The sequence below is a fragment of the Ovis aries genome, chromosome 9, assembly GCF_016772045.2.
Source record: "Ovis aries strain OAR_USU_Benz2616 breed Rambouillet chromosome 9, ARS-UI_Ramb_v3.0, whole genome shotgun sequence".
NCBI lineage: Eukaryota > Metazoa > Chordata > Mammalia > Artiodactyla > Bovidae > Ovis > Ovis aries.
This window is the reverse complement of record NC_056062.1, coordinates 28,098,185-28,111,490: the sequence shown is the minus strand read 5'-3', so window position 1 is coordinate 28,111,490 and position 13,306 is coordinate 28,098,185. Positions and strand designations below refer to the sequence as shown.

The following is a 13,306-nucleotide window of genomic DNA, read 5'->3' as shown; positions in this document are numbered from 1 at the left end:
TTAAAAAAAAAATCACTCTAGAATGAGGTGTGAATAAGCATGGTAGAAGAAACTATAATATATTAAATCTTCCTTTTACAGATTCTCCTGGTGCTAGGAATGAAGACAATTCATAATGACCACTTATCTCAATGTAGGTTGTCTTATTATTTGCCATGAAATGAAACCAGAAATTCCACTCAATTTCCTAAGTTTCTTTTTACAAGGCACTCAGAAAAGTGGCTGTAACCTCATTTTAAAGAACTGGTATGGAACTGTGATTTTTAGTTTGCAAAGTAATTCTAGACAAAAGACAACATGCTTTCAAGAATGAAGCATGGCAGCATTATACCAACTGCCCAAGGAGTACAGAACTGAATTATGAAAATTAAAGTGCCCTGGGAAGAATCATTCTTTATCCTACACAGAGGACAAAGGATTGATCTAGTTTAATCCTTTTATAAAAACCTCAGTTACAGAAAAAATGGAGCACTAGTCCCCACCCATCCATTATCAGGAATAAACTGTAGCGGTTGTTGATCAAGATAAAAGCCACCGGCGCATCTCTTACAGGAAAGTTCTAAAATGAGCCTAATCACTTTAGTTTGACTCATGGATCCTGAAACAGAATTAAAAAAAAAAAAAAAACCGGAAAGTGTTCCTTGTAGCGGACAAAGGCAGGGAAGACTCTCCCTCCTCCCGGCAACCATCTAGGTTGGAGGAAGCTCCATGCACTTGGAATCTATCCGGAGACCCAGTTCCCTTACCGGATCTGTGTTTTCTGTTTTTCTAACTGTACCCACTCCGGTATTCTTGGGCTTCCTTTGTGGGTCAGATGGTAAAGAATCCGCCTGCAATGCGGGAGACCTGGGTTCGATTCCTGGGTTGAGAAGACCCCCTGGAGAACCGAAAGGCTACCCACTCCAGTATTCTGGCCTGGAGAATTCCATGGGCTGTATAGTCCATGGGGTGGCAAAGAGTCGGACACGAGTGAGCGACTTTCACTTCACTACTTTACCACCACAGACAAATCAGGACACTCAGAATTTTTTTTTTTTAAACGCAAAGACTTTGGCGTGTCACAGGTGAGGCAATTAAGGTGCAGAGAGCGACAATGACTTGCCCAAACTCAGCCCATGGCAAAACTAGAATTCAAACCGAGGTCCGTCAGACTGTAAAAGCTTCCACCGACCACTCAGGTTTCTCGAGAGTAAATGGAGGAATCACGACGTCCACAAAGCTTTACTCCCGGAAACCTGGAAGGATCAGATGCGGACCAAGCAGCTGAACATCATCACTTCCTAAAGCGCCAAAGCAGCGTGGAAAACTGTTTCCAGCTGAGTGGAGATGCGGAGTCTGAACTGCAGCCGCAGTTCCAGGAAAACCCCCAGTCCTTTTACGCCAGGCTCCCCCATCCAGACCCCACCCCACGCCGCAAAATCCCCCCAGCCCGGCGCCTGGGCCAGCGCGGCCCAACCCCGGGGCGGGGGAGGGGACGGGGGACGTGAAGGAGGCGGCGCGCGCACACTGCCCCGACTCACCTGTCACCTGGGCCGCGCTAGGGCGCACGCGCAGGGCCCACGGTCGTGCGCGGAGTCTGCACGCCGGCCCCCCACCCCTCTGTCTCCGTAAGGGTCCTTCCTCTTTTACCCCCAGCCCTTCCCTTATCCTGAGCCGGCCAGACCCCGGCTTCCGCCCCTGGTCCCTCGGCTGTCACATGACAGAGGGGCGGGGAGCGGCGGTGGGGCATCATGTGACCGCTCGCCGGCGACTACTGATGACGTCCGAGCCCGCGCTCGCCGTTTTTGCGACAGGGGAAGAGAGTGAAGGAAGGAGTTGGGGTCCGGGCGCGGGGAATCCGGGCGCAGCCGGACAAGAGCTACATCCTGCAGCAAGGTAAGGCAGGAGCGAGGGATAGCGATGGGGAGGGTGACGAGGGGTGTCGCTTCCTTCTCGGGCGCTCCGCTGGTGCGCGGAGCTGCGAGCTGTGGACCTAGGTTATGGTCGTGGTTCTTTTCACGGTCACAGCAGGGAGGCTGGGGCCGTTGACCTCACTCTCCAAGACGCCATCTCTCCATCCTTTGGCTCTAAATGTGTGGATCATGAATTATTTTTTTATTGAAATATTGTTCACTTACAGTGTGTTAGTTTCAGGTGTACAGCAAGGTGATTCAGATATATATGTGTATATGTATATATTTCAGGTTCTTTTCCATTATAGATTATTAAGATATTGAATATAGTTCCCTGTGCCTTAGGGACTCTAGAGTAGGACTCTATTGTCTATCTGTTTATATATAATAGTGTGAGGTCCCAAATTCTTGATCTAAATAAATCTGGTTTGAGCTGGCTTTCAAAGCAGGGCCTTGGGCACATAGTTGAAATAAACTCTCCCGGCGTCTGTTTCCTTTTCTCTTCTCGCCTGTAAATGGTTGTGAGGATTAACTATAATGAGAGCAAAGCTTAGGGATACCAGTTCATGGCATGCTATAGGGGACATAGAAATGGTTTCTGTTATTGATGTAACTCTTCCAAATTGTTATTGGTTGCCTATTTTGTGTGAGGGGAATTTATGTAACTATTTACGTAGTGTGGAATATGTCAGAATTCTAGTTTAAGTTGCTGGCAAGGTGAAAGAGTGGCAGACATGTGAGCAAGTAGACCTGGGTTCGATCCCTGGGTTGGGAAGATCCCTTGGAGAAGGAAATGGCAACCCACTCCAGTACTATTGTCTGGAAAATCCCATGGACAGAGGAGCCTGGTAGGCTATAGTCCATGGGGTCGCAAAGAGTCAAGACAGGACTGAGCGACTTTACTTTCACTTTAAAGTAGAATATGTGTGTGTGGTTGAGGGGGAGCGGATAGTAGTAGCATGAAGAAGAAAACAAGCAATTGCTTGTATGGATAAGAGAACGATTCAACAATATGCAAGATGTAGCCTTGCATATTGAAAAAGAAGGTACAGCTCTGGTGGCTGAACTTGTATAGGGCCCTATGGATTTAAAGGTGGTCAGCACAGTATCTAGGTTATTTGTGTGTTTACCACTTGCTGTACCCAAAGATGAGAGGAATATTTTTATTTTTACATTAGCTAATTATTGGCCACCCCATCTACAGAGAATCTTAAAGACCCGTTGTGGTCTGAATGTTTATATTCTCTCCCACCCCACCCCCAGTTCATATGTTGAATTCCCAAAGCCAAGATGATGGTAATTAGGCGCTAGAGCCTTTGGGAAGTGCTTAGATCATGAGGATAGAGCCCTCCAAGTAGGCTTGATACCTTTATAAAAGAGGCTCTGGAGAGGTCCCTTACCCCTTCTACCATGTAAAGACACAGAACTAGAAGACCTTGGCCATGAACCACAGGAAGAGGGCCTTCAGCAGAATGTGACTGTGCTGGTGGCTTGACCTTGGACTTCATAACCTCCAGAACGTAGAAATGTTTCTGTTTATATGTTACTGTGTCTGTGGTATTTTGTTACAGCAGCACCAACTGATGAAGACAAGGCCTGTTAGGGAAGGCAACATAATATGCTAGGGGAAAAACTCAGGAAGTGGGTAACCCTGTTTTAAGCTTTGTTTGAGACCATAAGTATAGAGAACAAAATAATCACTGTTCACCGAGGAAGGCTTCATGAAGTGGTTAGTTTGAACCAAGGTTTCTCAACTACTGCACTGACATTTGGGACCAAATAATTCTTTGTTGTGGCAGGCTGCCCTGTGACTTATGTACTTAGCTGTACTTGCATGCTAAGTCACTTCAGTTGTGTCCAACTCTGTGACCCTATGAACTATTGCCCGCCAGGCTCCTCTGTCAGAGGTAGGGAAAAGCCATTTCTCTTTGCTTTTGGATCTGAATCGTTCCTCTCGGTAGTTCAGAATTACAGAAAGATGTTTTCCTCACCTGTCTGCAAGTGTAAAGTTTCATTGGAGTAATGTGAATTCTGCATTCATATAAAAAGGATGGCTTTCCATTTGTCCTGGATTATATTAATCCTTATATGGAGATGAAGAAGTGAAAGTGAAAGTCGCTTAGTCGTGTTCAACTCTTTCCGACCCCATGGACTATACAGCCCATGGAATTCTCCAGGCCAGAATATTGGAGTGGGTAGCTTTTCCCTTCAGGGGATCTTCCCAACCCAGCAATCGAACCTGGGGCTCCTGCATTGCAGGTGGATTCTTTACCAGCAGAACCACAAGGGAAGCCCAAGAATACTGGAATGGGTAGCCTATCCCTTCTCCAGCGGATCTTCCAGGCCCAGGAATCGAACCCTGCATTGCAGATTCTTCACCAACTGAGCTATCAGGAAAGCCCTTAATCCTTATATACATTGTGTCTTACTTCAGGCTCCTGTTAAAAATTATCATAGACTGGTGGTTTAAGCAACAGAAATTTATTTCTCACAGTTTTGAAGACTAGAAGTTGCTGGTGTAGTTGAGTACTGGTGAGGGCTGTCCTCCTTATTTGCAGATGGCCACCTTCCTGTATCTTTACATGAAGGACAGAGAGAGTGAGCCCTGTGTCTCTTCCTCTTCTAATGATGCCAATCTCATCATGAGAGCTCCCCCCTCACTTAAACCTAATCATCTCCCGAAGGTTCCATCTTCATATGTCATCACTTTGGAAGTTATGGTAAACATGAATTTTGGAGAGCACAATTATCTCAGTGTTCACCATACCTGAATTATTTGGGGTGCTTCATAAAAATATCATTTCCTCAGAATGTCCACTAGAGACTGATTCAGTAGGTCTGAGATAGTATCCATTAATCTGTATTTTTAGAAAGTATTTCAACTGATTCTTAAGATCAGACAAGTTTGAGAAAACTGTAAAATTTAATTTATCCTTACAATAATGGCTTATCTCCTTTTTACATGGGGTAGGGGGGAGGGTGGGAACCGAAGATAGAGAAGTTAAGCTGTTCAGAGTGATGCAGTTTTGAGTGTTGTGGACAGGTGGAATTTCCAGGCATTGGTGTCCAGGGTCCATTTCACTTATGCACTATTCTGTATTGCTGCTCACAGTGATGATTAAGTCAGTGGTGATATTTGTTCTCATTTTAAAAGATGATTTGCCAGGCATTATTCTGAGTGTTTTGTTAAACAAGTGAACTCATTTAGTCCTCCCAGTAACCCTTGATACTGGCACTGGATCATCCTCATGTTGCAGAAAGGGAAAGGCAGGCATTGACAGGTTAAATAATTTGTTGCAAGTTATTCAGCTACTTTAAAGGCAAAATCAGGCTTTGAACTCACATAGTCCGGCTCCAGAGGCTACATGTTGAACCCCTACTGGATTTTTTAGTAGTCAACGCCTACTAGTATTGCCCCCACGTTTTACTCTATAACGTAACTAATGTTTGTTTTAATATAAATGTGTTTCATGTTTTCTTTAAGTAGAATTAATATTCTAGGAAGATATGTCCTGTTCATACTGTGACTAGCCTAACCCCTAGTGTGTATGTATGTGTGTGATAGTATATATATATATATAGTATGTGTATATGTGTATATATATCTTATACTTTGATAATTGTATTTCTAGAACAGTGCTGTCCAATGCAGTAGCCACTAGACACATGTGGTTATTTAATATATTTTTTTTGCATTGTTTCTACATAGCAGAGTATTGACAAAAATAATAATAGGTAACTTACTTGATAAGTTTGGTTTTATAAAAGATATTTGTTGAACAGAGATCCTCTGAATAGAGGCAGAAATAGGTAAAAATATTAATGATGAAATATTTACATATATCTATTGGAAAAATGAGATTAGAATAGAAAACATTTTCCTTACTTCTGAGCTTCACAGTAGGTTACTTGTAGTATTTTACAGTTTTTTAAAAAAATAGTCTTCAGAACTGACTCATTTGAAGGTGTCAACAGCTTCACATTCATAAGCATGACATGCAGTTTTGAACAGAATTTCAGGAAGAAAAATGAAAATAATAAGATCATATTGAGATAATACATCTTCAAAAACACCCATGTCATAGTATTAAAAACAGATATGGCTAATAAACTGATTAAAGAATGTGACCATGTACCAAGAATAATGATTTTTTTTAAGTTTTGATATTGATATAAAAAGACATCTAAATCTGTTTAGAAGAAAGACAATGCCAAAGAATGCTCAAACTACCACACAATTGCACTCATCTCACATGCTAGTAAAGTAATGCTCAAAATTCTCCAAGCCAGGCTTCAGCAGTACGTGAAGCGTGAACTTCCAGATGTTCAAGTTGGTTTTAGAAAAGGCAGAGGAACCAGAGATCAAATTGCCAACATCCTCTGGATCATGGAAAAAGGAAGAGAGTTCCAGAAAACATCTATTTCTGCTTTATTGACTATGCCAAAGGCTTTGACTGTGTGGATCACAATAAACTGTGGAAAATTCTGAGAGAGATGGGAATACCAGACCACTTGACCTGCCTCTTGAGAAACCTAAATGTAGGTCAGGAAGCAACAGTTAGAACTGGACATGGAACAACAGACTGGTTCCAAATAGGAAAAGGAGTGCGTCAAGGCTGTATACTGTCACCCTGCTTATTTAACTTATATGCAGAGTACATCATGAGAAACACTGTGCTGGAAGAAGCACAAGCTGGAATCAAGATTGCCAGGAGAAATATCAATAACCTCAGATATGCAGATGACACCACCCTTATGGCAGAAAGTGAAGAGGAACTAAAAGCCTCTTGATGAAAGTGAAAGAGGAGAGTGAAAAAGTTGGCTTAAAGCTCAACATTCAGAAAATGAAGATCATGGCATCTGGTCCCATCACTTCTTGGGAAATAGGTGGGGAAAGAGTGGAAACAGTGTCAGACTTTATTTTTTGGGGCTCCAGAATCACTGCAGATGGTGATTACAGCCATGAAATTAAAAGATGCTTACTCCTTGAAAGGAAAGTTATTACCAACCCGCCTGCCTGCTAAGTCACTTCAGTCGCGTCCGACTCTGTGACCCCATAGATGGCAGCCCACCAGGCTCCCCCGTCCCTGGGATTCTCCAGGCAAGAACACTGGAGTGGGTTGCCATTTACATCTCCAATGCATGAAAGTGAAAAGTGAAAGGGAAGTCGTTCAGTTGTGTCCGACTCTTATCGACCCCATGGACTGCAGCCTACCAGGCTCCTCCGTCCATGGAATTTTCCAGACAAGAGTATTGGAGTGAGGTGCCATCGCCTTCTCTGTATGACCAACCTAGATTGCATATTAAAAAGCAGAGACATTACTTTGCCAACAAACGTCCGTCTACTCAAGGCCATGGTTTTTCCAGTAGTCATGTATGGATGTGAGAGTTGGACTGTGAAGAAAGCTGAGCGCTGAAGAATTGATGCTTTTGAACTGTGGTTTTGGAGAAGACTCTTGAGAGTCCCTTGGACTGCAAGGAGATCCAACCAGTCCATTCTAAAAGAGATCAGTCCTAGGTGTTCATTGGAAGGACTGATGCTGAAGCTGAAACTCCAATACTTTGGCCGCCTCATGAGAAGAGTTGACTCATTGGAAAAAACTCTGATGCTGGGAGGGATTGGGGGCAGGAGGAGAAGGGGATGACAGAGGATGAGATGGCTGGATGGCATCACCAACTTGATGGATATGAGTTTGAGTGAACTCCGGGAGTTGGTGATGGACAGGGAGGCCTGGAGTGCTGCAATTCATGGGGTCGCAAAGAGTCAGACACAACTGAGTAACTGAACTGAGTTACTGTTCAGTAACTGAAATCTGTTTCAATGTGGATATGTTACTATTTTTTTGAAAGTGTAGTTGACTTACAGTATGGCTATTTAAATTTAAATTGGTTATAATGAAATAAAATTTAAAACTCAGTTCTTCTGTCAGGCTACTGATGCTATTGTGACCATCAGTAATCACTGCTAAATAATAATCCCACATGCATGGTGGCTTCCATATTGGACAATGCAGACTATAGGAAGAACATGTTTGTCATGGAGGAAAGAAGTTTTTTTAGATAGTGCTGTTCTGGACAATTTAGACTTACACTGGAATCTAGATTGACCCCCCAGATAACTGAATACTTGAACCATATCATTTGGTCCTTGCAGGGTTGTGTTTTTTGAACAACAATTGGTGTTATAATAATAGATGTACCCCCAAATCTAAATGGCTTTGGAAAACTGAAGTTCTTTTCGATTTCTTTCATGCATGGAACCTGACTGGTGGGCAGTTTTCCTCCAAGCAGTGATGTGGGAACCTAGGCTCCTTCCTTTTGGTGATTCTCCATCTTCAGCATGTGACTTCTAAGGTCATTGCTTGTCTGTTTCAAGCTGTAAAATTTGATGGTGTAGAGAGAGAGTTTGGTTTTTATGCCAGGGCCTGGAGGTGGCTTCTAATTCACTGCCTTAAAATCAGTACTTATATGTCACGTAAGTTAAAAATTGCAGGTTTTGAAAATTCTCCCTTATTAAACTATTTTATTGCTACTATTTTCTTTTTTTGGAAAAATGCATCATATGAGCAGTCTACTCTTTCTGACCCATTTTTGTTTTAGGTTTTTGGGCACTGAGCTCTTGTTGAATTCTTTAGAGAATCAGGGAATCTTTTGGAAGAGGGTATTATCCTTCCTTTAAAAAATGAGAACATCTACCTTCCCTGTATATTAAAGGGCAGATATTGTGTTTGGTGGCCCAGATAATGGCACAATGCTTTGATATCCTTTCAAGGGATATAGAATAGTGTAGCATTTGTAGAGATACTAGATATAGTCATATGGATATTTCTAGTGGTTCTGTTTTTCTATGCAGTTATTATTCTTATTCATAAATCTCATTTCACTGTGTTTGAAAACCTAGGTAATAATTTCAAGATGCCGGGGCGTTCCACTTCAAGTTCAGGTTCAGGTTCAACTGGTTTTATATCCTTCAGTGGTGTAGAATCTGCACTGTCCTCCTTGAAAAACTTCCAATCCTGTATCAGCTCCGGGATGGACACAGCTTCTAGTGTGGCTTTGGATCTCGTGGAAACTCAGAGTAAGTAATAATTAAAACTTCTTTCTTTTGTGTCTGTTTTGAGGTAACCCTGTGCAGTGGCATTGCTCTAGGGATGTGAGATACCAGTCACCTTTTGGGCGAGCTTGGGACACTCATTTAACCCTCTGGGCATCTTGTTTTCTCATCTTGTATGTACACCGCATAGTAATGTACTGAGGATGAGATGAGATTGACTCATTTGTTTGTGTTCAAACCCTTATGTTCAAACCACTAGAAACTGCGCTAGAAATTTATGTGCTGAAACATGAAGGTTTCTGATCTCAAGGAACATACAGTCAAAAGTATGTGATATTTGTGAACTGTATGGTATATAGCATTGTGATAGTTATTTTTCAGTAATTTAACTATATTTTGTTCATGCTTAATTACTCAGTAGACAGCCTAAGCTGATGCTAGGGGTGCTCGTAAAGGAAGGCCTCTACAATAAAATGAGAAAAGTTCAGTTTTCCTGAACTTGACCACAATTTTTTGATGAGAAGATCTAGGAAGACAGTATTTGCTTTGTTTGGTTTAGATTTATTTTTATTTTGTATCTATCACATATAGAAGCAGGGGCGCAACATAATGTTTCTTCTTTCGTTTTACTATCACTGTTTTTCAGCAATTTGATTGTGATATGCCTTGATGTGATTTACTTTGTTTATTCTCTGTGATGTTCTTTGAGCTTTATGGATTTGTAGACTTACGGTTTTGATCAAATTTGGAAAAAAATTTCTGCTGCTGTTTCTCTCCCTTCTCCTTCTGGGGCTCCAGTCGCATGTATTGTTAGACTGCTTGGTACTGTCCCATAAGTCACCGAGGCCTGGGTCATTTTTTTCAAGTTCTTTTTTTCCTCCTTGGCTTCAGTATGAATAGTTTCTTTTGCTGTGTCTTCAAGTTCATTAGTCCTGTCTTTTCAAGGGTCTAATATGCTAAGTCTATCTGGGGGACTTTTAATTTCAGAGACTTTTTTGAGCTTTAGAAGACATAAAAAAGAATTAAATGGAATCTTATTTTTCTCTTCATTATGCTCAAGTTTTCTTTTGTATTCTTGAGCACATGAAGTGTATTTATAATATCTTTGTCTGTTTTAATATCCTTGTCTGCTGATTCTGTCAGCCCTGTCCATTGCTGCTTGAGTACATTATGTTGTGGAGTTTCCGAATTTTGTCATCTTCCTTTGAAGAGTATTGACCTTTGTTTTGGTTGGCAGCTAAGTAATTTGTGGATTAGGTTGATCCATTCCAGACTTGTTGTTAAACTTCATTAGGACAGGTCTAGTGTAGTTTTCTCAGTGGTAAAGAATCTGCCTACAGTGCAGGAGACACAGGTTCAGTCCTAAGGTGGGGAAGATCCTCTGGAGAAGGAAATGGCAAACTCCTGTATTCTTGCCAGAGAAATCCCATGGACAGAGGAGCCTGGCAGGCTAGAGTTCATGGATTCTCAAAGAGTTGGACATGACTTAGCGACTGAGCACGCACACAGTGGCTTCACTTAGGGTCGATTTAGCTTTTAGGAGGAATCTCTGTATAGATTCCTGAAGGGCTTTCTCTGCATACCTCCCTCACTGTGCCCTGTCTTGCAAAACCCCTAATGCTCAGCAACTTGAACGCCAGTCCCTGTCTCTTTGGTCCTTCCAGACTGCTGTGCTCCACTTAGATTCTTCCTCCTTTCTGCAGGGAGGAGAGCAATTAGAGGACTTACCTCACTTGATTTCTCAGGAATCCCAATTCTGCTCTGCCTGGTGTCTCAATGCCTGAAAGCAGTTGTTTCCTATGTTTTGCCCAGCCTTACAGTCACTCATGGTAGGAAGGTGAGATCCATACTAGATATTCATTCATAGAAGGCAGCAGAAGTCACCCATCTTTAGTGGGTATTCTCTAAAGGTCTTACCCCTGTCCAGCCTGATTTATAGTCTCTTTTTGATGCTGATGGAGATTTGGCTTTGGTAGGTAGTCCTGGGGAAACTCATAATAAAATCTTAAACCATGAGAGAAGAGCTGTTACATAACCTCCTGGAGGGTTGTATCAGTTTTTTTTCAGGATTTGGTTTGAAGATTTCTGAGTGTTTTTAATACAAACTTCTTTTTTGTTTTGTTTAATAAGATGTATATTTTGATGCAAAATGCAACATCTTCTATGTCATTTAAGAGGAAACATAAGCATCACTTTTTGAAAGATTCGTGCTCTAAAGCAGAGATTGGCAGAGTTTTCCCATCAGGGGTCAGATGACAAATATCTTAAACTCTGCGGGCCATGTGGTCTCTGCTGCAGCTACTCCATTACAGGTCTGACAGTTACTATGAACAGAGTTCTGATCCTGTGGACCTTGTGGAAGGGTCTTGGGGACCACACCCTGAGAACATCTGGTTATGAACCTGAACTGGAGTGCCTGTGAGCAGGATTTAGGTGACAGGAGAAACTGCATACAGAGAGGAGGCCTAGAATGATCCCCACTGGAGTAATTGAGCAGACGCTTGTTAGGAGAGCAGTCTTCGCTTGGCACCAGACTGAGGTGCTGTCCAAGGATCCAGAGAGTAGAAAAACACTCGGCATTTAAGTAAATTTGATGCTAACTCAGTCTCCAACAGTAGATGAAAGACTTTTAAGAGACAGAACCAAAATTGCCACTTAAATGAAGGACTTAAAATTATCCCGATATGGGCTTTAGTCCCAGTTACAGCCTTAGTTCTGTAACTTGCTCAAAGATAGGTAATTTTCTTTGAATTTTGTACTTATAATTTTTTATCTGAGAAATATCTGATTCTTGCTGAATATGTGAGGAACATTTGGAAGTAAAGAATAAAAAGATGCATATTTAAATTGCCCAAGGATTCAGCAGATGAGAAAATTCTGATGGAGAGCTTTCAGATTTTTTTACTGCTTTGTTTCTGTGGCTTGCTGAAAGAAGCAGAGCAGAAAGACTTCCGTTATTGAGGTCAGGCGGGGACTGGATGTCTGTTGAACTATGCCAGGGTACAGTGGTGATGGTGATGGCCATCCTGCTCCAAAGGCCAGAGCTGGGTTTGGTACATGCATCAGACCTGTTGTTTCTACTGGTGCTGTCTCACTTGGTCCGACCTGTGATCCTGCAAAGTAAGGGCTATTGTTATCCCCGCTGTGAGCCACTGAGGCTTAGTGAATCTGAGTACCTTCCTAAGGTCACACAGTTGCTCAGCAGTGGGAGTTGAGATTTGAGCATAAGGGATTTGACTGCAGGGTTTCTGTCCTTAACCATTACACTTTATTGAAAATTGATTTTGTCCTTCAAGTGGCATTTGCAGCAGTTGGATAATATTGAAGTAACATTTAGTGATATTTAGCTCAGAAAGTTTTGGTTATTTTGTTGAGGTTGACAGTATCTGATTTTCCTTTCTTTTCCCTCTCCCGTTTCCTCTTCTTTTCCTTCTCCCTTTGAAATTCCAAAGTGAGGTTGCAAGGCTTTTTCTGAAACAGCCCATCAGCTTTTGTCCTTTTCTGCAAGTGGAGTTTTCAACAACTTTCCTTGGACATTTGTGCATTTCCTAGGTTTTAGTGTCTTCTGTTTACAAAGGCAGAGTTGTGGAAAGAAGAAGCTGGGATCTTTTGGGGTCATTGTGCTGACCCTGTACTATTTTTAGACTCATAATGGCAGCAAAATCAGTTCCTTTTTGGTTAAACAATGGTGGACAGGTTTCCTCCCCTTGCAGCCAGTGCATCTTGACTGATAGAAGTGATACGGTGAATTGACTGAATGATAATCAGTTTTCTTTCTTGTATCTGGAATTTGTATTCCAGCTAAGAATCATCACCTTTTTAAACCTGGTTCCTTTTCTTTTTCACACCTTACACCATCCAGGCAAGAAACAGTTTTCAACTTTGTGACAGTTACTTGAGAGTTAATGATGAATAAGGAACAGCTACTGCTGCTGCTGCTAAGCCGCTTCAGTCGTGTCTGACTCTGTGCGACTGCATAGACAGCAGCCCACCAGGCCCCACTGTCCCTGGGATTCTCCAGGCAAGATCACTGGAGTGGGTTGCCATTTCCTTCACCAATGCATGAAAGTGAAAAGTGAAAGTGAAGCTGCTCAGTTGTGTCCAACTCCTAGCGACCCCACGGACTGCAGCCCACCAGGCTCCTCTGTCCATGGGATTCTCCAGGCAAGAGTACTGGAGTGGGTTGCCATTGCCTTCTCCATAAAGAACAGTGGTCAGAGTTAAAAAATTGTGTGGTCTTGGAAATTTGTCCTCTTCATGAATAATGGAAGTTTTGCAAACATTAAGCATTTAGTTGAGTGCATACTTCTCAATTTGAATGCTTTTGGGGGTAGTATTCTAGTTCTCCTCCTGAAATAAG

The 13,306-nt window shown here is 42.2% G+C and overlaps 2 protein-coding genes across 10 annotated transcripts in view; one reads left to right on the top strand and one right to left on the bottom strand.

Annotated features, from left to right (window-relative positions):
• The window catches only part of WASHC5 (WASH complex subunit 5), a 56,069-nt gene extending 54,368 nt beyond the window's left edge, over positions 1-1,701 (bottom strand). For both annotated transcript variants that reach the window (XM_015097738.4, XM_027972908.3), the window contains exon 1: positions 1,521-1,701. The gene's annotated coding sequence lies outside the window, so the exon portion shown is untranslated. The remainder of the gene's footprint in view (positions 1-1,520) is intronic.
• A 76-nt stretch (positions 1,702-1,777) lies between these two features.
• The window catches only part of NSMCE2 (NSE2 (MMS21) homolog, SMC5-SMC6 complex SUMO ligase), a 231,632-nt gene continuing 220,103 nt past the window's right edge, over positions 1,778-13,306 (top strand). For all 8 annotated transcript variants that reach the window (XM_004011642.5, XM_027972906.2, XM_012183579.4 and 5 more), the window contains exons 1-2: positions 1,778-1,875; positions 8,794-8,970. In XM_004011642.5, the coding sequence (XP_004011691.1) occupies positions 8,808-8,970 (163 nt within the window). In that variant the 5' untranslated portion in view covers positions 1,778-1,875; positions 8,794-8,807. The remainder of the gene's footprint in view (positions 1,876-8,793; positions 8,971-13,306) is intronic.